Here is a 24,934-nt window from a genome sequence, read left to right as displayed (position 1 = left end):
TACAGATTTCTGAAATTCCCCTTCCATAAACTCACTTGTGAACCCAGGAAAGGATTTAAATTATAAGATAAATGACTAGTTGTTACACAGTAAAAGGAAGTTTTGAAAGCATGAACCACTATCCTGACCTCAGCTTTCCTGGGCTGTATAGTGAAGCAGAAATTAATTTGTTTCCTAGCCTGGGATAGATAGACAGAGAGATAGGTAGATTTAGACTAGAAAAGTGCAAAATTTTAGCACACTGCTAAACACAAGTTGCAAATACAAGCATAAAAAAGGCAGTCCCTTCCCTCAAGGAGCTTACATTCTTATGAGGGATCCAACACATAAACGTATGGGCTAACAGTTCCTCAGCCAAGGAAAGGTGGAAGAGTTCAAAGATAAAGGAGCAGGACTGAGGGAGGAGTGAGCAGTGATGACCAGGACATTTCCTGAAGTGGTGGCCCTAGGCAGGATCTCAGGAATAAGAAAGGACTGCAAGGTCAGAGTCATCTTCAAAGTGAGAGAGTTGCTGGTACAGGAACGGCAGGGTCAGGAACAAAGCCATAAAGGTTCTACTTTTGAGGAGACAATATTCATTCACCTGCAAATTCTACCATTGGGAGGGAAATTGGAAGAGATCATTGGACCTACTCTTCTCCTTTTTTAGATGAGCAAATTGAACATTAGATTTTATACTTGTCTAAGTTTACAGAGATAGTAAACAGAAGAACTAGAGTCTGAACTTGGGTCTTTCAACCCCAGATTCAGTGCTCACCCCACTGTTACCCTGCTATTGCCTTCTTTTCTGCATTCTTTTTCTAGCTTCACTCAATATAAAATGCCTTCTCTCCTCCAATTGCTATTAGAAGTTGTATCTCCAATTTAGCCATCCTTCTGTTTTTTAAAAAATTATTTCTGAATTGTCTGAATAGAAAAGTTTTCAGTAACTTAGGTTGTTTTACCTGAAGAATCAACAATGCTCCTCTCAGCTGAGGGCCCTTCAATGTCTGTTTCCTTGTGCAATGGCAACTGGACCCCTTCCAACTCATCCATAAAGCCATCCTTAAGAAGAGAGATGACTATCACAAGTGTACACTTTTGGCCTTCCTAAGAGTCAGGTCTTTTACTAAAATAATCCTTTAAGTACTGGCAGCTTTAATCCTCTACTAAAGTCAAGGAGTTTTCCTCACGAACTCAAGATTCTACTCACTTTTCTGTGAAAGAAACATTTCTACACTTTATATCTGTTCACAGATTCAGCAAGCCCAGGCCAGAGCTATTTTTACAAGAAAGGGGATCCCTTTTAAGGTCTCTAGAACCTCAGTTAAGCCCATATTAGGGGAGTAAACTTTTCATTAATTGAACTTTAATGTTCTGGGTTATTAAAAGATTTCTTTTTTGGATAGCTAGTCATTTGGAGAATTATGGTCCTCTTTTGAATATATCCTTTAAAATATTAAGTTTAGATTACAGTGAATCTTTAGACTATCTCTTTATTTCTCTCCAAAATTATATATACATATATATATATATTAAATGTTTTATTACTTTAAGATAAAGATTAATTTTTGTATTTTGAACTTAATGAATGCCAAAAATATTTCCATATAGAAAACAGAATAAAAGATAGGATATGTGAAAATCTGAATCTCTAATACATATTGCTTGCTTCCCCGCAGTTTATTTTCAGTTCCAAATTCTCACCCTTCCTCCCCTACCCATTGAGAAGACAAGAAAAATCCCTTTGCAATTTGGATTGCTTTGTAAAATAATTAGAATTGTAGTTGTTGGAGTGTTGATCAGAATTCCCAAGTCTTTCATAGTTGTTGTCCTTACAGTATTGTTATTATTGAATAAATTGTTCTCCTGACTCTGATCACTTGATTTGGCGTCAAGAGGAGCTATAGTGCTACCATATTGCCCAAGAACTTTCTAGCTTGTCCTTTTATCCGTATCCACTTTTGTCAGATCTTCCTTATGCTTCAGATTGAATTGTTATTGTATAACTAACAAACTCTTGATTCTTTTCATGGTCTATAATAGAGATGTTTTTTATTTATCTGGATAACTTATTAGTGCATATCATATCACTTAAGATACACAGGGCTACTGACGCACCATTTATATGTACCACATGGCCTAAAGAGAGGATGTGTGTCCTTTACAGCTTTTGATGATGAGCTTTCAAAGTTTTCCTAAGTCCTGAGGTTGCAAAAATCCTGTTTGATTTATATAGTTTGCATGGCCTCGCTTCCTACTTCCTATTTGAATTTTCGGTCCTGACTTATCAGCTTCCAGTATCCTATCAGTAAATTGAATGCACACAAACATTCTCCTCTTACTGTAAATGTCAGCCTATTCTCCAGGCATATGCTTTGAAATTCAAACCATAAAGCAAGTAAAATTGAGGCACAGAATGAGACTTAATATACATGTTGATGCACAAAGTTCTATCAAGTCTTAATTATCTGCATGCAGATGACATGCTTTGTTGACTATCTGTGGAAAATTAAATTTACACTAGTTCTCCCTTGTCCATTGTATGTGAAGTTCTCAGTGTACTATCTCTCTTACCCTGCTGTATGTTTGGCTAAGACAAATGAGTATTAAACTGTACCAAACCATTAGGAGGCTAAATCACTTCTGGTCCCTTCCATTAGTAGAGATAATTAAAAGTTGTGTAAGTGTATATCATTTCTAAGAATATGTATGTATAGAAGTCTCTATTCCTGACTGGTTTATATTATCTTAAAACAAAATTCAAATTAAATTAAATACTTGACTTTAGATTTTAAAAGAATGTCTCCTCTGCTGAAGTTATAGGGCATAAGGCACAATTACAACAACCTTAATTTTTGAATAACTACTCCATGTACTGAATGGGAAGAATAATGAAGTTTAATGCCTTTAATCTTGCCTGAGAATGTGGACAGCTAATTCTTTTTTATTTTTTTTCTATTTTGTGTGCTCAAGTGCTTATGGTTAGATTAATGTCTGATATATTAGGTTGTTTGATTAAATATTGGGCTAGCCAGACTAAGGTTTAGAGATCATTCCTCATATGAGACCATTGCAATAAGAGAAACTTCTGTAACAAAAAATTACTCTACTATGGCTAGGTGATTTATGAATGATGGGTAGAAGACAAAAAAGGAAATGAATGGATTGTTTAGGATCAGAATTCTACCTAGAGAAGGGGGTGCCAAGGAGTTTACCCCCAAGTCACTAGAATTTAAAGGGTTGCAGGAATTTGATGCAAAAACAACAGAGTTCAGCACCCAGTTCCTAGTTAGCTAAAATAACTAACACCCACTATTATTATTTTTTATTTTTTTTAAACTTTAGAAAGGTTTTATTTATCTTGAGTTTTACAGTTTTCCCCCCAATCTTGTTTCCCTCCCCCCAGCCCCACAGAAGGTAGTTTGTTGGTCTTTACATCGTTCCCATAGTATACATTGATCTAAGTTGAATGTGATGAGAATGAAATTATATCCTTAAGGGAGAAACATGTAGTATGAGATAGAGCAGAATTATATAAGATAACATTTTTTAAAAATTAAAGGTAATAGTTGTTGGTCTTTGTTCAAACTCCACAATTCTTTCTTGGAATACAGATGGCATTCTCCATCCCAGATATCCCAAAATTGTGCCTGATTGTTGCCCTGTTAGTATGAGCAAGTCCATTAAAGTTGATCTTCACTCCCATGTTGCTGTTAGGGCCACTATTATTATTTAATACCCATCTGCAAGTTGCTATATTGACTAATTCTCTTTTATGTTCAGTTGAATTTCTTTAAATTACTTTTATTTTCACATCATGAATTGTGAACTTGATGTGAAGGTCTTTTTCATGTTGCTTACCATTGTTACATATTCTGCTACTTGCCCTGAGTACCAAAAGGTCATTGTTATTCCATTTAGCACATATTTATAATCATTATTAGAATGAATCCAACTCATTCCATTGCAAATGGTCAGTTAATCAATAAACAATTATTAAATGTCTATTATGTGCCAGACACTGTGATGTATGATGAATCTCTCATGTTATCATCGCATAATAAAGAAAATTGAATGGATTAATCTTAGTGCTACTGATAAAGAACACTTTTATGTAAGTGCTTTTAGGCTAGTAATTTTCCTGATTTGTGTTTCTCTATTCATTATCAATGTAAATTAACCTTGGAGTCACTGAAGCCTAAGAAAATAAAAATGTGTGATCAGGTTCTTAAACCTAGCAAGCTGTCTTCCAAAATCAACACTCCAATCAAAATGGATAATTCAGCAATGTCAACAGAAAGGTATCTAGGAAATGAAGAAGGCTCCTTTTCAATTCGCTATTATTGACACCTAGGTTTCTGAGAAAGATGATGCTTTTGGACTATCAGTACTCACTTTTAAAATCCATATATAATTATTTTCACATTTTATTCAGTCATTGTATCTTATATACCTTTGTTTTTTGGGTATGTGGGGTGTTCAGGGAGGATTAGCATCTCTGGTTTGAGTGTTGGGTTCTTTTCAGGGCTGCTCATATACCTTTGGTGTCCACCATCACCCAATTCTCAACTATGACTCCAAGAAGCTATAGCATGCACAGTAGTAACCATACATCTTAGCAGATGGGCTAACTAGGTTGAAGGTAACTGAACTAAGTTAGGGAGGATCTCTCCTAAGCATGTGAAGGCTTCCCCCTGACAAATGTGTGGATAAGAACAATTCATTTCAGTGACCATAAAGGAGGCTGAAGCCGGTGCTGGTCAGACATGGAAGATGCAAAGGTCCTCCATTACCTTGACTCCTGTCATTGGACTTTCATGATTGTAGAAGAGAGTGAGGCCGATAATTTCCTCACTGAAATCCAATTCACTCACAAATCAAGACATTACCCCATGATGTCACTGGTTCTCTTTCAAAATGAAGGATAAATAGCATCACCCCCTTTGTTTCTACGTAGAATGGCTGAGTAGCATGGTTTTTCTTTTAAAAAATGGTAGCAATTTTCTGAAGAATAAAATAAGTACAATAAAACTGTAATACTTTTAAATTAACCTTATCAAGGCTCCCTTGAAGGCCTACTTCTAGAACTGTAATATGGAATATAATGCTCTCCCTAGATTCATGAAGGCCACACTAGCAAACAGAAGCTTTGACAGCTTCTCAAAAGGTAGAAAGTTATTAAGTTTGGACCCATTTGCATAATGTGTATCAATCCTCTAAGGACCAGTTTACCTAAGTTAAGAGAGAGAGAGAGAGACATTGATAAATTGTCTAATTTTAGGTTGATAAGGATTTTGGCCCCAGTAATTGATGAAGTAGCTTATTTACATGTAGGGGAGTCATAATCTTCATTGGTGGATGTAATTATATTTGTTAAATTTAAGAACTTTTACATAAAATTTAATATCTGAGGCCTATAATAACTTTAATATTGCTAGATCTGATTTATAGGTAAAATAATTGAAACTCAGAGTGGTAGAGCTAGGACTCAGACCCTAGGCTTTCTGAATCCAAATTCCAGAGCTATCTCTGCCATTCTGCTTGAAATTGCTTTCTCTGTATTTTTGTTTTCTTTCATAAACAATTAGCTAATAATGTTTTGTTTTGCAAATATGCCAATTTTATTTTATTAAACTATCTAAATTCTTAAGTTATCACAAATATTGATGAAATGGAGCATATTTTCAGGGTAGCTCTTGATTCTAGTAGAACAAAAAATATATACCTTCCTGATAAGACTGTTGTTACTACTGTAATAGATTTGAAAATAATCTGTTGTTTTTATATTTGAAATTGTTTAAAAAGCTGTTACATAGGAAAATAAGAGTACTGCTTTCATATACTGGTAAAATTCTTCCATTATAGCAGTATGTGCTTCATTTCTAAATGGAAAAAAATTGCTTTTTTCTTTCTTAATAAAACCCTTTTTTTGTTTTTCTTAATAAAATTGGTCTGGAGAACATGTACAAAGGCCATCTAAAATGCTGCTGTGGACCACTTGCCGGGATCTGCCTACCAAAAAATGGTGGACCTTATTTTTATAAATTGGTTCTTTATAATGCCATTCTAGGGCCTTTTGATTAATTTGAGTTTTGATGAACAAAATATATTTAACCCTCCATAGCATTTATAGGATTATTTCTTCATGCACATATGAAGGAAAATCAGTTATGGTAGAATGGAATTCAAGTTTTGCTTTTCAATAAAGTATTTAATATAAAATACTCATCATTATTATAAAAAAAGACAATAGATTTGGAGGGGGGGTTTAACTGAGATTTAATCTTAAGTATATGTTGACCATTTCCAGCTTGAACTACATAGATATGGAAATGGTTAAAAAAAAAGACACATAAAACTAAATAGCTAATACCAAGGTTTAACTTTAAGTTTTAAACTGAAGGACCAAGTGGGAGAAATGGTAGGAAACTTCATGATTTTATCCTTTACACGTGAAAAGAAAAATTGCCATTTTTCTACCATCATGAGACATTTTTAATGGAAGTTTTTCAGAGGAAAAGGCTTGAATAGAGCAATCAGATGATGTTATTCCAAATAGAGAAGTTACCTTATTAATGCTTATATATACAGCAAAATGTTATATTCTATTAATTAACCAGCACTTCAGCATCCTGTGATGATTGTGATAAGAATGCTATGATTTAATAAGATTTTGAAGTATCTTTTGGAGCATTAAAGAAATTTGACTACTTTCCCTAGATTTTTAATGTAGTATGTTGCATTGATATTCTAATTTCTTTAAAGATTTGCAATCCATGTATCTTTCCACTAGTTGTGAAGCTTTGACAAGTCATTTAACCTAGCCATTAAATTTCTAACTATCCAGAATGTATGATTACTCAACTATTCTGGAGAATGGAGATAATAGTATAAAGATATGAATTTGTTTCACGAGTATAATTCTCTTCTCCCCCCCCTTCTCTAGTGATAAGTGAGATAAAATTGAGGTAGAGTTCAAGGGAAAATGTAGATGAGAAATTCATCCAAAGTGAATAAATTGGGAAAAAATATTTCAGACTGGTTCTTCAAGTGTTCATTTGTGAGAGGAAATTCAAATGGTGATTCAATAACTGTTTTACAGCAAGAGTTTTCAAAGTCTGGACCAGTTATCAGCTGAAGTTAGTCTATCTCAAACATCTCTGGGTCCAGCCCATTCACAGGATGGAGATGGCAAACAAGACATGTTAAATATACTAAATGAAGGTAAGAAATGTTTACGTGCAACATTCTTTTTCTTCTCTCTTGCTATGGTTGTAGAGAATAATAATATGCTCTTAGGATATGAACTTTCTGTGAAGCATAATGGAAAGGCTACCTGGACCTATAAAGAGGACTTAAAAGATTTCCTTGTCCCATTCCCTTATCTTAGAAGCAGACACAAGATACAGGAACATCAAATAACATTCCAAGGTTAGAAAAGTAGGAAGTAAGAGATAAAGAATTCAAAATCTAGGACTCTTTCTGGCAGCTACACCACTCTGTGACAATGGTTTCTTCTCTTTTCCTTCTGATGTATTTAAATACTAGAAGTCACACAAAAGCTCAAAGAATAGATTATTTATGGTTAATTAAGTTTTATGATTCATCAGCCAGCATTTATTAACCCAGGAGACAACTGGGACAAGTCACTGAAACTCTGGGCCAAGTGAGTCATTCATTCATTCATTTATTTTTATTTTTTTTAGGTTTTTGCAAGGCAAATGGGGTTAAGTGGCTTGCTGAAGGCCACACAGCTAAGTAATTATTAAGTGTTTGAAACCAGACTTGAACCCAGGTACTCCTGACTCCAGAGTCGGTGCTTTATCCACTGTGCCACCTAGCCACCCTGAGTCATTTATTTTTAAAAAGGGAATGGAAGCTTGAATTAAATGGGTTTTGTAGGTCCTTTCCATCTCTAAATCTGTGATCCAGATTGAAAATGTTTGCTTTTTTTTTATCCTTCATTCTGGAAGAAGACTGTGACATCAAGGAGGTGATGTCGTGGCATTGCATATGAATTATATTTGACTGAGGGATGCTGTCCTAAGTCACCAGCCTCCTTTTTTCCTCCAAAGTCATCTGGTTCAGTGCCAAGAAAATGAACCAGGACAACAGGAGATGGCCCTGGATGGGAGGCAGTCAGGGTTAAGTGACTTGCCCAAGGTCACACAGCTAGTCAGTGGCAAGTGTCTGAGGCTGGATTCAAACTCCTGTTGTCTGGCTCCAAGAACAGTACTATCCACTGCACCACCTATCTTCCTGGTTAAAAATATATGAATGGGGTGGCTAGGTGGCACAGTGGATAGAGCACCACTCCTGGAGTCAGGAGTACCTGGGTTCAAATCCGATCTCAGACACTTAATAATTACCTAGCTGTGTGGCCTTGGGCAAGCCATTTAACCCCATTGCCTTGCAAAACACCTAAAAAAAAAGTTGGTTGTTAAAATTTTCAGTAGGAGCATTTACATCTTGCATGATTTTTTATTTGTTTTGTTGCTGCTGACATCAAAAACAGGATGGAGAAAATGTTAATAATGCCTGGGAAGCTTAAAAGTATGTTGTATGCAGAGCCAGTTGTTATTGATCCATACACTCCTGGTCGTTTTTGATGAGGACGATTTGAATAATCTAGACTAGTGCTTTATAGTTTACAATTACCCTCAGCAGCCCAGGAGGCAGTTCTTACAAATGTCCATTTTTGCCCATTTTACAGATGAGAAAATTGAATAGTTAAGTAACTTGCCCCAAGGCCTCACTCAAGAGCTAGTCAATGGTAGGCAAAAGTGAACCTTTGGTTTGTTGAGCTCAAGTTCATTGTTCTTTCCAGTAGTGCCCAGGCATAATAGTCTCTGACTACTTTCACTAGATTTTTAATGCAGTATGTTGAATCATTGATATTCTAATTTCTTTGAAGATTTGCAATCCATGTATCTTTCTACTAGCTGTGAAGCCTTGACAAGTCACTTAACCTAGCCATTAAATTTCTAACTATCTAACAGCTATTTAACTATTTAACTAACAGTTAAATTTCTAACTAACTACATGGGGAATATAACTTATTGCTGATGTCCAGCACTGATGATACAAGTAAAAGACATTGGACTTAGAATGTCCAGTCATAAGTCTTAAAATGAGGTGATTTATTTTTTAAACCACAGTAAATCAGTCCGAATCTCCACCGTGTGCTTGTTTTCTTTGTGACTTTCTTTTTTGAGTGGAATGCAGAAGAGTCTTAAGGATTCTATAGAATTACATGCCAACCTATAAATTCCTTTGCACCAAAGCCAATGGGAATTGAGATTGAATCGCACCAAGAAGCCATCATGTTATAACTTACAAAAGTGCACCATCTTGTGGTCAATCACAAACACTGTAAGGGTTTGCTCTTAAGGATGAAACCATGTTTTTATCATGATGGTCAATTTTGTTAGGCTAAACATAACTTGAAGGCAGGCTGTGATTTTCAAACCTTCACAGCCACTTGGGTCCTTGGGCAGATTGCTTCAAAAACCTCCTTCAAATTGGAGGAGGTAGTGTTGGAAGAGATGACCTCTGAGATTCCTTCTAGGTCTGCACTGATGGTCAACTGACTAACTTTGACTGTATAATACTAACTCCCACAAAATCTAATTTGATATGAGATAAATTATTGAATTTCCACCTATCTCAGGTAGATGAAGGTATATCCGATTTGTGGGGCAATGGAGCTAGAACAGCTGGCCTCAAATCACAAAGACAAGTTTAAAGGTGACCCCAGGCACTTATGGGATGTGTGACCCCTAAGCAAGTCACTTAACCTGTTTGCCTCAGTTTCTTCATCCTATTCAGTTATTTTTAGGAACAAGTGAGTTAGTTGTAAAGTTTTAACACATGCAGTAAATACATAAATGTTAGCTATTATTATTTTAAGAGATTAGATGCAGAGATTTATCACTAGACCAGCCATAGGATCATTAATTTTTATGTATAATTTTTAACATTTTTTTATTTTTTATAAAATTTCCCAGTGACGAAGTTATCCCTCACACACCATAAAATTCCTTGTAAGAACAAAGTAGTGAATCCAAGTAAGAATCTTACCTGATAGCATATGTGACACTTTACCTGCAAATTGTTTAATCATCCACCAAGAAAGGATCTTTCATCATTGGTCTTCTAGAACTGGTTGGTTAAGTATACCTTAATCTGATGTCATTTAGTGTCACAGGACTAGGATTGGATTTAGAAAGGTCTGGTTTTGAGCCCTGCCTCAGACTTAGGCGCTGTGTGACTCTAGGGAATCACTCTGGGCCTCAAGTTTCCTCATCTGTAAAATGGGCATAAAAAAAAAACCTACCTCCATCCTAGTGCTGTTTTGAGATATGTATAAAAGCACTGTTTCACTAAAATTATGATTGTCATAGTATAGGTTGTTTTCCTGGATCTGTATCATTTGTATCAAGTCTTCATTTTTCTCTTGAATTCTTCCTATTTGTCAGTGCTTAGGGATTATAGATTTAAAACTTGAAAGGGTCAGAGGACATCTAATCTACCATTACCACCCCATTTTGCAGATGAGGAAATTGAGGCCTAGTGAGATTAAGGGTGCAATATTATATTACCTTTGCACACCAGGTTGATCAGACATACTTCAATAATGGGTATATTCCACTTTTATAAATTTTTTCTATAACTGGTTTTTGTGCTCAATAGTGGAATTTGGTAGGTGAAAGGGCATGAACTTAAAACCCTTTTTAGCCTGTCATGCCTATGGACTGTATTCTTTCCTCGCCTCTAACCAGAACACTCTGGCTTTCTTCAAAGCCCAGTTCGGGTCAGTGTTAATCTTAATCCTCCTGGGTCCTACTGTCATCCCCCAATTGTTTTATATTTTCCATTATTATATTTGAATTTTATATTTTCCATCCTTTTTTTTTGTCCACCCCCCCCCCCCCCCCCCCAGTATGCTGGAGGCTTCTTGAAGGCAGTCAAGTTTTTCTACCCATAGCACTTAGCACGTAGGTATTTGAAAGTTGGAGTTTCAGCTCTGACCTCACCACATCAGGCTCCACATATTGAATAAAAATAAGCTCACTTTCTTGGCCTTTTAAGGTTTGTAAAGAGTTCAAAACAATCTTGTGGAAAAGGGAGTGCAAGTAATAGGATCTATAGTTTACAGATAGGAACCTGAAGCTCTCAAAGTCACTTGCTTTTTATGATCACAAATTAACTGAGGCAGGATCTGAACCCAGGCTTCTGACTCCAGTTAATCAACATTTATTAAATGCTTAGGATGTAGCGATCATTTTAACTAAGTGATAGAGATAACAAAGAGACAGCCCCCTGACCTCAAGGTGCTCACAAGCTAATGGGAGATGCAATATGCTACAACTAGCTGAATACAGGAAAAATAGGAAATAACTAAAAGTGTCAAAGCACTGGAATGAATCGGGGCTGGGGAAGGGATTTTGTTACTTAAAGGAAGTCAAGTAGGTCAGTAGTCAGTGTGGAGGAGGCCTGGGGGATAGCCCAAGAAAGTGGCAGGAGTGAGAAATAGAGTCTTGTTTGCTGAACAGCCAGGAAACCACTGTCATTGAATTGGAAAGAGGCCCAGAAAGGTAGGAGGGACTTAAGTTCTGGTTTTGAAAAAAGTATTTTTGTTTTTGTTCCTGGAGGAAATAGTTTGAGGAGGTGGTGACATGACTGGGCCTCCGTTTTATCAAAGGAATGGAGGATGGAGTGGGAAAGTGGAGGAAGAGTCACCAAAAGGCCACTGCAGTGGTAACAAGTTAAAACCCCACTGAACGATAGGCATCTTTTTTGCAAACTCTAATGTTCAGGTACTGAAAAGGTTACTTAGGATATAAAAAGCACCAAGATGCTCTCTGAATTCTCTTTTGAACTAAACTTGCCCCCCTTTTTTTAAGTAGCCAAATATTTGGAGAAGAAAGGAGCTTTTTGAATATGAAAAATATTTCAGAATTATACATCAAATGTGAAAATAGGTTATCTTTTTTACAGGTTTTTTTTATCACTAATGCCGAAAATAATGAAAGGTAAAAATCTCTTGATGCAAAAGGCTTCTATTATTACATTTTCACTAGTAGGATTTTAAAATGCAGCAGTTCTCAATGTCATTATTACAGACATTTTGTTAAAAGTGCATACAATGACTTAATTTTTATTATTATCTGAATTCCAGGTAAAGAAGACACTCCCTCATTACTTGGTCTCTGTGGCTCTCTAACCTCAGTAGCAAGTTACAAATCTCTAACAAGTCTGAAATCAAGTGACTACCTTGCCAGTCCCACCACAGAGATGACCAGTCCGGGCTTAACTCCATCTTGAAAAGTGAATGTAATGCCAGCCAGAAAAGATCTCTCATGTTGCATACATTCAGTCTACATTCCATGGTTTTGACTGCTGGGAAAACATTAATCTTAAGCAAATAGTTCTATGCTTTTTAAAAATTTCATTTATATTCTTATTTAGAAAACAGTTCATATACTCAATGAAGAAAATCTCAACTGATTTTTCTTGTTTCTAACTTCTCTGAAAAATGTGCAATTTTTAAAGGTGAATTGATAAAAGATTTTAACAAAAATTTAAAGCAGATAGCCCCCCCCCAATAATTGTGTGGCAAAATACACATACTAATCAAGTGATTTTTTCCACATACTTATTTAAATCTTTTTTAGCAACTAAGACCAGAGTTCATGGGATTTAAACAAAACCATTTTCATATATTGATAGAGAAGGCATGCCTCCCATAAAGGAACCAGACAAAACTGTTGTATGCAAGAGCTGAAATTTCAGGACCCTGTTTTATTGTCTATTGGAGACATTGAGACTCTGTGCCTCCATGTACCATATACATCCTTGCATACTACCAAATATATACCTATCTGGCATGGAAACTTTTCTGGCATGGTATTTTTTTTAAAATGGCACTCCTTACTTTGGCCCTCCATGGCCCAGTGTCATTAGGGACCTCCTATTTGCCTCTCCAGTCTAGGCTTTGCTTCACAACTTCAGGTTCATTGATTTCCTGCTGAAATCCCATGCTTAAATGTCTTCTAATGTAAGATTAAGATTGTAAGAACTGTTTAGATTTTGAAGAAGCTTATTCAATTAATTTGAAAATACTTTTCGGTTTTTAACATTTACCAGTTAATACTGACATTCCACTTTACCTTTTGTAAATTTTGTAGAGATTTACCTTTTTAGATAGTTGATAATGTATTTGATAAGGTCCATTATAAAGGGATTTATAATAACCTAGATGCACTTTAGTGAAATGATTAAATTCCTTGGCCAGGCTTCCCTGTAATTTATTAAAAACAACTGTTAAGTTGCCATGTATGTGGACACACATACACACTCCAAAAGAAAAACTGCTAAAAACACCTAGAAGATTATATAACATTAGAAACCATTTGGATGACTTAAATTTAAGCATCCTGATAAAATCATATATACCACACTAAAATTTTTTCTCTCAAGTGTTAATAAATAGGAACAAAGTATATTTTCCCAGGCTTTTAAAAAAATCACATTAGTCCATTAAAAACATAAAAATAATTCTAAAGTTTACTCCATAGTTCAAATATTAACTAATCTATGTGACACTAAGCAAATCATTTGACCTCTCTGAGAATCTATGTTCTCATCTATAAAATGAGTTTGGACTGAATCTTCTAACATCTAGTAAGTTTCACATTTTTTGGTGTGTAAAGAGAGGTAGGAGCCGAAGTCATGGATTACTTATCTAGGTTTCAGCTTCCACAGCAGCAAATAGTTATCTATTCATAAATCCCATTAAATTTACTAATTTAGAGTAAAAAACAGATAACTTATTTCCCATAACTACTTTTTTTTTTTTGGAGAGGGAGAGCATAGTGTATATTTCGTTGTGCCAAAGAAGTTTTAAAAATTGTTTACATGAAGTTAATGCAATACAACTGGGCTCTTCATACCTTTATTTTGACATGATACTTATTATTTCTGATGGACACAAGTGATTGGTTTAAATTTTAAAATGAAGAGGAATGTGGGTCTTTTAAGTATTTGGCACTACTTATTTACTTTATTTCCATGAAGACATAGTTGGAGTAACAGAAGTTTAACCTAGTTATTCTTTGGAATAAAAATGAAATGAGTGTGGGAATTTATTAAATTACTTAGCTGATACCTGGCCTGATACATTTACACTAAAAAAAAAATAATAGAACTTGTAGGTGAAATAAGTAGGCTAAAATTGTATATTTAAGAGGAAAAAAAATAAAAACTGTATCCCCCGGCATCTCCCTTATAAAATTACAGCTTACAGTTTAAGGTACTTTGACACAAACGGATGACTGAAGAGTAAATTTTGATACAAATAATAGGGACAATGCCACAAAATGGCTGCCTTTGTAATTTTTGCCTTGGTCCTGGATTAATAGTGCTACTTTCACAAGATCCGCCAGCATTTATTGTAACTATCAATTTACCTTTATGACATTCTATTTTTAAGTTATTTATTAAATAACTAATTTGCATACATTTTTAGTATACAGGAAAAAGGTGGAATCCTTAGTGTTCAGATTTTATTTAATAGATATGGTCAATATCTTGTGCATTCTTACATTTTACTGTGTACAGAATTCAACATTTTTCTCAGCCCATCATATAAACAAACACAATCACAATTTTTTACTTCTGTCATGCTCCTTTTCTTGGAGTAAAGTTCATTTGCTTTTGTGAAATTTCAGCTTTCTACACAGGTCATTTCATAACAGTCATAGAATTTATAGCTGTCTGTGCATGAGAAAACTGATTGTATGTCTCAAGCCTCATTTCTAAATGGCAATGTTCATTGTTCAGGAAAAAAAATATCATGAATGTTGAATTAAAGCCAAAACTTGTATTGTGTATTTTGTTGCCTTGATTATATATATATATATATATATATATATATGTGTGTGTATATATATATATATATGTATATACATATATATATATATTTGTTGCATGTAAATTAAACATTTTATAGCCATCACTAATGACTATTTTCCTTTATTTTCCACAAGCTGATTTTAACCCAGAATATAAAATGTGCTTAGAATTTATTATTTCGTATTTTTGATGGGTATTTATTTGGAGAAATACACTTCAACATCAGGTAAAAATTCAATATTATGATGTTTATTTTAAGCAGGATCTTAAGCTATTATTTCCTAGCTGTGCCAGAGCTAGGGTTTTAGATTGAAACTAACTTTAGTTTTCTCCATGCTTGCTACTAAGTACATTTAAATTAAGTAGTGAATTTTATTATTAATTGTCTAATGATGACTGAGATAACGTAGCAAAGAGAACTTAAGTCAAGAACCTGGGATTCTTCTAGTCCTAGCTTTACCACTGCTGGGCTCTATAACCTTAAGCAAATCACTGAACGTCTATATATCTTCTATCTATATTATTTGAAATAAAAAATATAATTTTAAAATATGAATTTATTTCCTTGCTCCCTGATACAAAGCCTAACGTTTTTGTCCATTTTTTGATGTCTTTGGTTTTCAATTTTGACACATCCATTTGTGAGCATAAATCAATTTTCTTTTTTTGTGAACCTCAGGTTCCCTCAGTTGCAAAATAAATTAGTATTAGTATTATTAGTATTAGCATAATTAGTAAGTTAGTATTTCTTAGGGAATATGAGAATTAAATTACAAGCATTCTATAGTGACTAATTTTTAATAATAAATCTTACTTTACCAAATGGGTGAAAATTTCTTAAATTTTCAATTATAAAAGGAAACATTCCTAAAACACAGTGCCTAAAATGCTATAGGCTCTTCAGATATAAACTGATGAATATTGATTTATCTCTTTACAAAAATGCTATGTGCTTAAAAATAGTTATCAGAGAGTGCATTCCTTGGCTTTTTTTTTTTTTTAAGGTTTTTTGCAAGGCAAATGGGGTTAAGTGGCTTGTTCAGCTAGGTAATTATTAAGTGTCTGAGGCCGGATTTGAACTCAGGTACTCCTGACTGCAGGGCTGGTGCTCTATCCACTGCACCACCTAGCAGCCCCCTCCCCCAGCTTTCTTAAGGGGAAAAGACTACTTTTTCAACATTTGCCTCTCTTGTAACACGAACTATTAGAAATCAGAGAACAAAGGATTATTCAGCTGTCACAATGACAAATCAAAGACTGTATTATTTTAAAATAGGTCTCTGATATAGTAGAAAAATTAAAAATTACTCAGAACTTAATGTCTTCACATTTATACCATTGTGGAGCCAGTCGTAAACCTTTAAAGTAGCACACTAAATCAAATTTGAGGGTGATTTTTCTTGGCCTCCCCACAGCAGATAGTTTAAACCAGAAAAGAATTTATATTAAGTTAAGTAAGTATAATGGTTATAATCTAACTGGAAGAATTATTGTTAAATAATTATACTCATATAAAAATCTTCTTTCACACCCAGTAAAGCTATTTAATCTAATACTTGGAGAAAAAACTTGTTCCCTCCAGATACCAATCAAATTTAAGGATATGGAGTTACATTCAGACTTTTTTTGTCATCAAGTGTAGGGATTCCTTCTGGAACCATCAAATCACCAAGAAAATTAACATGTATGATTGTACGTTAAGAAAGGAAAACTGATGATATTCCTGAGTGACATGGTTGATCATCAATCCCTTGAATTCATAGAAAGATATAAATCTAAGTATAGCACTCTTGGTTAGACAATGTTTATGTAATTTCTTCAATAACAGTGGATACTAAAGTTTTTTGTTTTTTTAAACATCCATTTTTTTTTAGGTTTTTTTGCAAGGCAAATGGGGTTAAGTGGCTTGCCCAAGGCCACAAGGCTAGATAATTATTAAGTGTATGAGACCAGATTTGAACCCAGGTACTGCTGACTCCAAGGCCGGTGCTTTATCCACTACGCCACCTAGCCGCCCAACATCCATCTTTAACCTCTGAACCATGATAGATACAATGTAGTCATATACTCATGGGCAGTTAATTCTAACTTGGTATGTCTTCATTTAAAAGAGGATTTTTAACAAGTATGAGACTTATTCCCACTAAATTTCAACTTGTTAACTTGAGTGCATTGTTGTCCATTGCTATCCTTTGCTTTCTTCATCCACTTTGAAATAAGCTTTGTTCTGAAAATACCAAGGTAGCTATTATTCTCTACCTCTTGATATTTTTTATCTATTAATCTGTCTCAGGAGGCCTAGGTAAGAACTGTTTTATCTTTGTATCCCCCAGCACTACCTCATATAATCAGGGGGTTAGTAAATAACTTGCTAAAACTATTTGAATTCAAGAAAATTTTCTCTTACTTTCTGAGGAAAATAATAGGGTTTAGAGTTGGAATGCATTTGAGCTCGTCTGATCTAACCCTCTTTACAAAGATCCAAAAAGATTGAGTAATTTACCTAAAATCATACCAGAAGTATGGATTTGAAATTAAATCAGGATTTCAAATTCTGCATTCTTTTTATTACACTAAAGTAACTTCTGTGGCTAATTGCACAGGAAGCTTTTTATATCTTTTGCATTTAAAGCACCAGCCCTAGAATCAAGAGGACCTGAGTTCAAAATCCAGCCTCAGACACTTAGTAATTGCTTAGCTGTAGGGACCTCCAGCAAGTCACTTAACCCCACTGCCTTGCAAAAACTAAAATAAACAAATAAAATAAATAATAACTGTCAGTTATACTAAAAACAATCCAGGGTAAATAGATGACATTTAATTAATCTTTGTCTTATTTACCCATATTCTTGAAGCTGAAATACACACTGGAGAAAAGACTATTTGAAAACAGATTTATGTTTTCTTCATTTTATTATCAAAGCAAATCAAATAGAAATAAAATGATTTTATGCTTGTTAATGATAGCCAGATAAACTCACAATGTGTGCGTGTGTATTATGTATATATATGCATATACCTATCATTCACATAGCTTAATATAACAAAATTTCAGATAATTGTCACTAAAAACCACTACAAAAACTTTGAATTAATAAAGGAAGCAAAATCTTTAATGAAAATGAGTTAAAAACAAATAGACATACATAGTTTCCAAATCTATGACAAATCAACATAAGATGAAATACACATGGTGACACTTCAAAATATGAGATATAAAATGATTTGGTTAGCAAAATATATGAACAGTTCTCTTAGTTTTTAGTATAGAATGCATTAATTTTCTAACTCTTACTAGATAACATTTAAATCCCCATTTCCTTCAATTATTCTTTTCTGAAATTTTTCACATTTCTATGAAAAATACTTAGACCATAATAAAGTGCTTGTCTCATAAATTATTCTGAGGGAAAAAAGATCAAAGAGTAATTTTAAAAATTTATGCTACTTCCTATTCTGTCATTACATCTTTCTTCATTTCATTTTGACACGTCACACACTATTGGCCTGTAACATGAAAGGTTTCTTTAAAAATAAATACCACTACCCTTGATCATTGCTTATTTTCATGGTCAGCAATACAAATGTATAATGTAGTAATACGTGAAAACTGGAAGTCACATGAAAATATTTAGCCACTGATGATGTGATAATCTCTACCATAGAACAAACCTACAAAATTGAGCTGGGAAAAATAAAATGACACCTATTAATTGCATAATAAAAAGTACAGGACTTATATGGTGAATCTTACACATTTTAAATATCATGTAGTCCTCAAGTGCTAAAATGAATTTAGATAACTAGAGGCATCAGAAAGTAATGAAGCACTTCCTGTTTACTTTTTTCAATAGCAGAAGATCCTAGTTCTTAGCAATTATCATATCACAAACTAGGCTGCCTTTTCAAGTGCTCCATTTATCTGAACTGAAGATAGTCATTTTCTAAAATAGTTTATTCTGTGCTGAATTAGGATGAACCATAATTTGAAATGAGCACAAAGTTTCCAAGAATAATATCCATATTCTTCAAAATTGGCAGAACACAGCAAAAGATGTATAACTCTTGCTTATAGTGGCAAAAAAAAAGTATCATTTTTGAACATAAAGGTAAAACAATCATGGTTAGAAAGCAGCAATCTTAATATGTTTAGGGCCCCAAACAAAAAAAAAATCTAAAGAATATTAGAATTAAATAAAACACATTGGCAATATTTGGCAAGTGCTAGTAATGACATTATATAATGTCTTCCACTTCCATTTCATTAAAAAATAATTATTTGTATACATGATTAAGATTTGCCCCTTTTCTCTTTTAACACTCCATTCCTATCATGTCATGGGAGGTAACGAGTAGCAAAGAAAAGTACAGAATTCAATAAAGAATTCTTGCTGTCTCATCAAGCTTTTCTTTTCCTTTCTAATATTCTCACAAGGGTTAGGGATACCCTATGAAGAATTTTCTTAAACTTTTCCAAAGACAGAATAAAACAGAAGATGTGTTCATAAATTATAATTAGAATTGGGAAAATAATATTTTTTAAAAAATAAAGAAAAGATCATTTTAAACAGAGCTGAAGTTTACACATTTCTGAGAATTTTCCAGTTAATAATATGACCATAATTATTTCAAGTCCAAATAGCCAGAAGTATGATGTTCTTGTTTTTTGAGGTTTTGCTTAATGAAAAAAGCCTTCCCAAATTCATATGTACTGACCATTATGGCACAAGCAGGAGCAACTTTAATTAACCGGGGAATTAGTCCTGAAAAAGAATAAGAAAATCAAGGGCACAATTTTCATCTTTTTTAACGATAAATTATAGTAAGTCATATTAAGTCACCATCAATCATATGAAAAATTTTGAGCAAAGGATTTATAACTACTTTATATTATGCTATATTCCTTTTCATTTTAAACTCATCAAATATTTACAAAATAATAAATCCCTTGCTCGATTAGTTATCAGAAATGTAATAAAATGTAATGTTATCTAAATTATTTATTTGAACATCAACTTCTGTTTTAATTTATAAAAAGCAAGGAAAAATAAATATGAAAACTACCATTTCTGAAATCTGATAAAAATTGAAATTTGAGGGATTTTAAATATTCTATTTAAATTTTTTATAATAACTTATACATTTGAGATTCACCTGCAAATAATCCAGAAATTCCATGCTTAGCAACAATCTGCTTCATAATGTCCCATGTGGATGCACGTAGAGCAACATCTACAAACATTAAAATGAAAGAACACTGTTATGAAGTATTTCTCATTTCTTCTGTTTAAGCTATAATACTCAATTCAATTAAAGATTGATTGTGCCTACAGTATACAGAGCACAAACAAGGGAAGACAATATGAAAGACTGAAGTGATATGTAAATGAATAAATAAAAACATCTATTAAGCACTTACTATTTACAAAGTAGAGCTAGCCATATGCACAGAACCCTGGTCCTGGAGTCAGGAGAACTCATCTTCCTGAGTTCAAATCCTGCCTCAGACTCTTCCTAGATGTGTGATCCTGAACAAGGCATTCCACCATTTGCCTCAGTTTCCTCATTCATAAAAATAAGTTGGAGAAGTAAATGGCAAACCAGTCCATTATCTTTGCCAAAAAAACCCTCAAATGGGGCCACAAAGCATTGGATATGACTGAAAACTGACTGGGCCACAAAAAAATGGTGCAAATAAACTGTGCTAAGACCTGGAGATAAAAAAAGGAAAACAAGGCAATGCTGACTCTTTAGGTGCTCATCTAATAGAAAAGTTCTGCTCTAGATCAGATAGAAAAAGCTCGGGCTTCCCTAGGGAAGTCCTCTTCTCTAGTAAAAAATAAGCTATAGGAAGATATTAACTGTGACATTAAAGAACCTCCAGTGCCAAATATGTTTTAATTGATTTAATTTTTTGTTACTTTTAACCTTAAAAATTATAGTCTACAATTGAGGAATGGTTTAGCAAACTGTGGTATATGTATGTCACAGAACACTACTTTTCTATTAGAAACCAGGAGGGATGGGAATTCAGGGAAGCCTGGAGGGATTTGCATGAACTGATGCTGAGTGAAATGAGCAGAACCAGAAAAACACTAACAGCAACATGGGGGTGATGATCAACCTTGATGGACTCACTCATTCCATCAGTGCAACAATCAGGGACAATTTGGGGCTGTCTGCCATGGAGAATAGCATCTGTATCCAGAGAAAGAATTGTGGAGTTTGAACAAAGACCAAGGAAGCAATTAAAAAACAAACAAACTGATCTTATTGTCTGATCTTGCTATCTCTGATACTTTATGTTTCTTCCTGGAGGATATGATTTCTCTCTCATCACATTCAATTTGGATCAGTGTATACCATGAAAACAATGTAAAAACTGGCAAACTGTCTTCTGTGGGGGGTGAGGGGAGAGAAGTAAGATTAGGGGAAAATTGTAAAACTCAAAATAAATAAAATCTTTATAATTAAAAAAAAGACCCCCCCCCGCAGGGGCCTCCTAATTTAATAAGTATCTGAACAAAGATAGCCTCGGGAATAACTAAATCACAGCACTGTGATATGATCTCCAGGGACAGCCTCCACCCACTGCTCCCCTAGTTGGCTCTGGCCAGCCCACAAGACTATCTTTCAGATGTTCTCTAAACTAGTTCTTTCAGCATCCAATCTCCATTTCCCTAACCACCCTGATTACCCTATTGTGGTTGTTCTCAATCTTGTCAATCCTTTTACTGAAATATTGTACCAAGTGTATTAAGACCTTTTTTTTTTTGGGGGGGGGAGCAATCAAGGAAGAAGTTGTTACAAAGGATTTAGTTTGTCTTTTTCATTTGGGTGAAGCTGCAGAGAGAGAAGATGGATTTTCATTACTGGAAAAAAAATAATAAAATATTGTTCCAAGAAGTGAACACTTTAGATGTGATCTGGCCAGGACTAGATTCCATGTTTTTGATGCTATGCTTCTTTATACAATCCAAGATTATATCAGTTGTTTGGCCACTATGTTAACTCAAATAATCATAGTCTGATAAAACCCCAAAACATTGTTCAAATGAACTGTTAACTAGCCAAACTTTCCTACAAGATATTATTTTGAAGAAAATTTTTTGAATCCAGCTAAGATTTTATATTTTCCTTTATTAAATTTTCTTATTTGGTCCATCATTCTAGTTTCTCAATATGATTTGAATCTTATAACCCAGCATGTTCCCTTTTTAGCCTTATGTCTTCTGAAAATTGTGATACATGTTAATTATGTTTATGCTTTCATTCAAATCACTGATAAAAATGTTGAAATGAACAAGGCCAAAAAGGCCCTCAGTCAACTCAGAGAGACCTCCCTTTAGAGAGGCTCTGCCCCCATGAATGATGACTCCATGGGTCCTTTTTTTTTAAGGTTTTTGCAAGGCAAAGGGGTTAAGTGGCTTGCCCAAGGCCACATAGCTAGGTAATTATTAAGTGTCTGAGGCCAGATTTGAACCCAGGAACTCCTGACTCCAGGGCCAGTGCTTTATTCACTGCGCCACCTAGTCATCCCTACATGGGTCCTTTTTAAAAGTTAAAATTGTCATCGACTACAATACTATCCTGCCCACATACCTTTATTTGGTCCTGAACGATATGAAAGATTTGTTTATGAAGGACCTATTATGTGCCAAGTACACAGTGATAGAGGTCAAGACAAAAATGAAATCATTCCTACCCTCAAGAAACTTACATTCAATTGATGGAGACAACAGGAAGGCACAAATACATATATCAACTAAATATCAGATAATTTGGAGGAGGGTGGATGAGAAAAGTCCTAAGGTAAAGGATGATACTTGAGTTGAGCACTGATGGAAAAAGAAGGAAAACTTACTTCAGCTACAAGGGTCATGAAACAGAGCCAGGAGTTGAAGTATCCTCTGAGAGGAACAGCCAATAAGGCCATAAGGCCAAAAGGGAAATAGATTAACTTGGGAGATCATTTTTTCCCTCAGAGTTTTTAAGCAAAGGCTGGATACACTTGTCAGCTAGGTTATAGAGAAAAACAAAAACAAAAAACAGATGAATGTGTGGACTAAGATCCCTTTCAACTATGAAAAGTCTATGTTTCTGTGATTGTATAGTTCAATAACAATAATACTTGTTCTGTAATCATCACAGTGAGGCATCTAATTAAATTATATGCAATATATCTTAGAAAAAATTCCTATCAAAATTTTTAAATTAAAAAAGTAAGCTTTCATCTGAAAAATTTACTTGTGGAACCTTATTCTCTGAAAATTATAAAAAAAAATCACTGTATATAAAAGTCTTATTATACCATATAGTAAATAAGTTTTTAGTAGCTACTGCTAATTGGAAAAAAGTTAATGAGAAAATTATCCTGTAAATAAGCATGATATTCATTTTCTATTTCAAAAACTGAAATTTACTTTTAAGATTTAATCAAATGAAATCTACTTTACTTCAACAATTATGACTGGTGGAAAAATGAAGATGGGAAAGTTAAATACTGATAACCAAATTAAACTATGTGCATATTTTATGAGCTAAGCAAAATGAGTTAAAAAATAAAATGCATTATGTGGGGAGTGTCAAAGCAACAAAGGCCTCATTAAAGTGATCACTGAAGAGATACCAAAAAGATGGAGAATCCCTTAAAAACCGTCACTGATACCTGTTTTCTCCTTTCTAAATTAGGACTTGCCCCCTCCATACAGCCTGGGAAATATTCCATACCCAGAGGATCCCATTTCACAAATCAAAGGAGGGAGGAGCATTTCCTCACCTCTTCCTCAGCAAGATTAGTCATAATAATTATACAGCAATCAGTTGCTTCTTACTGTGTTTGTTTATATTACTACTGTAAGTCATTATACAGTTTTCCTCCAGTTGATTACTTTGTTCATCAGTTCATGTTTGCTCCTATTTCTCTGAAACATTTATATAATTCTTTGGGCATAATGACCTATATTACACATATTTAACATACTATTATTTGTTCAGTCATTTCCCAATGAATAGACTCCTCACTTGATTTTCAGTTTATGGTTTTCACAAAGAATAGTGTTACAAATAGCTGGATATACATTAGACCTTTCTTCCTTTCATTGACCCTTCCTTTGAGATACATGCCCTGGAGTGTGATATCTGTTCAAAAGATGTAAATGTTCAAATGTGCAATTTCTCTAACGTAATTCCAAACTGCTTTCTAGAATTGTTGAACCAATTCACAGATCCACCAAGAATTTATTAGTGTCAGTATTCCCTAATCAAAGAGAAATGTTGCTCGACTCTGTAGAGCCAATCAATTCGCTGCAGTTCTTCTGGGAGAGACTATAATTTTTTTAAGTTAAAAAATGAATAAAAAAACTATATATCAAGAAAATGAAAGCAAAAATAAGGAAATAATTCAATGAACAGAAGAAAGAGAAAATTTTCCCTCTATTTTTCCTTCCTGATACTTTAGTTTATTGTTGGTATTTTTAAAAACTTAGATAGGAAAGAAAAGAAGAAATAGAATGGAATAGAAAAATAGAAAAATAAGAGAAGATCATTAAAACCATTTTATATTTAGACCTCATGGATACTCTATCTCAGAGATATCCAACCTTTTAGTTCTTCTGTGTCACTTAACAAAAACTTGTCAAAAGCCAAAACAAGGCAAGGTCAAGGGGAAATTTGCTCCTGACAAATTTTTATTGGGCAATGAAGCCCAGAAGAGCTAAAAGGTTGGGCACCCCACTCTACCTTTTTCTAATCATTTCAATCATGGGACTTGATTAATGAGGAAAATTTTTAAAAATTAAAATTTAACAATTAAATCCCAACTAAGACAAATAAAAACATGTATGGTATGATAGACTGAAAAGAAAAGCAGGGAAAAGAAAAGGCTTGAAGAAACAACATGAAGAAATATGACAGAAGAAAGATAAGAAGAAGAATCTCAATAAGCTGAGATATTTAGGGAAAGAATATACTAGGCCCGAAATATAGGAAGTTTCTCCTCTAAAAGTTCTTTTAAAAATCACTTTTCTGAAAATTG

The 24,934-nt window shown here is 34.0% G+C and overlaps 2 protein-coding genes across 16 annotated transcripts in view; one reads left to right on the top strand and one right to left on the bottom strand.

Annotated features, from left to right (window-relative positions):
* RUNDC3B (RUN domain containing 3B) overlaps positions 1-14,882 on the top strand; it is a 120,385-nt gene extending 105,503 nt beyond the window's left edge. For all 4 annotated transcript variants that reach the window (XM_074192897.1, XM_074192896.1, XM_074192899.1 and 1 more), the window contains 2 exons: positions 7,085-7,206; positions 12,164-14,882. In XM_074192897.1, coding sequence (XP_074048998.1) covers positions 7,085-7,206; positions 12,164-12,309 — 268 coding nt within the window. In that variant the 3' untranslated portion in view covers positions 12,310-14,882. The remainder of the gene's footprint in view (positions 1-7,084; positions 7,207-12,163) is intronic.
* Positions 14,883-19,365: 4,483 nt separating this feature from the next.
* SLC25A40 (solute carrier family 25 member 40) overlaps positions 19,366-24,934 on the bottom strand; it is a 43,410-nt gene continuing 37,841 nt past the window's right edge. For 11 of the 12 annotated variants that reach the window (XM_074192880.1, XM_074192883.1, XM_074192879.1 and 8 more), the window contains 2 exons: positions 20,053-20,130; positions 19,366-19,661 (listed from right to left, as the gene is read on the bottom strand). In XM_074192880.1, coding sequence (XP_074048981.1) covers positions 19,522-19,661; positions 20,053-20,130 — 218 coding nt within the window. In that variant the 3' untranslated portion in view covers positions 19,366-19,521. Of the gene's footprint in view, positions 19,662-20,052; positions 20,131-22,769; positions 22,917-24,934 lie in introns of those variants that run through there. The other variant, XM_074192890.1, reaches the window with a different exon arrangement.

The sequence above is a fragment of the Macrotis lagotis genome, chromosome 7 (assembly GCF_037893015.1).
Source record: "Macrotis lagotis isolate mMagLag1 chromosome 7, bilby.v1.9.chrom.fasta, whole genome shotgun sequence".
Lineage (NCBI taxonomy): Eukaryota > Metazoa > Chordata > Mammalia > Peramelemorphia > Peramelidae > Macrotis > Macrotis lagotis.
Note: the sequence above shows the minus strand (reverse complement) of the source record. Positions and strands in the feature narration are given on the sequence as shown.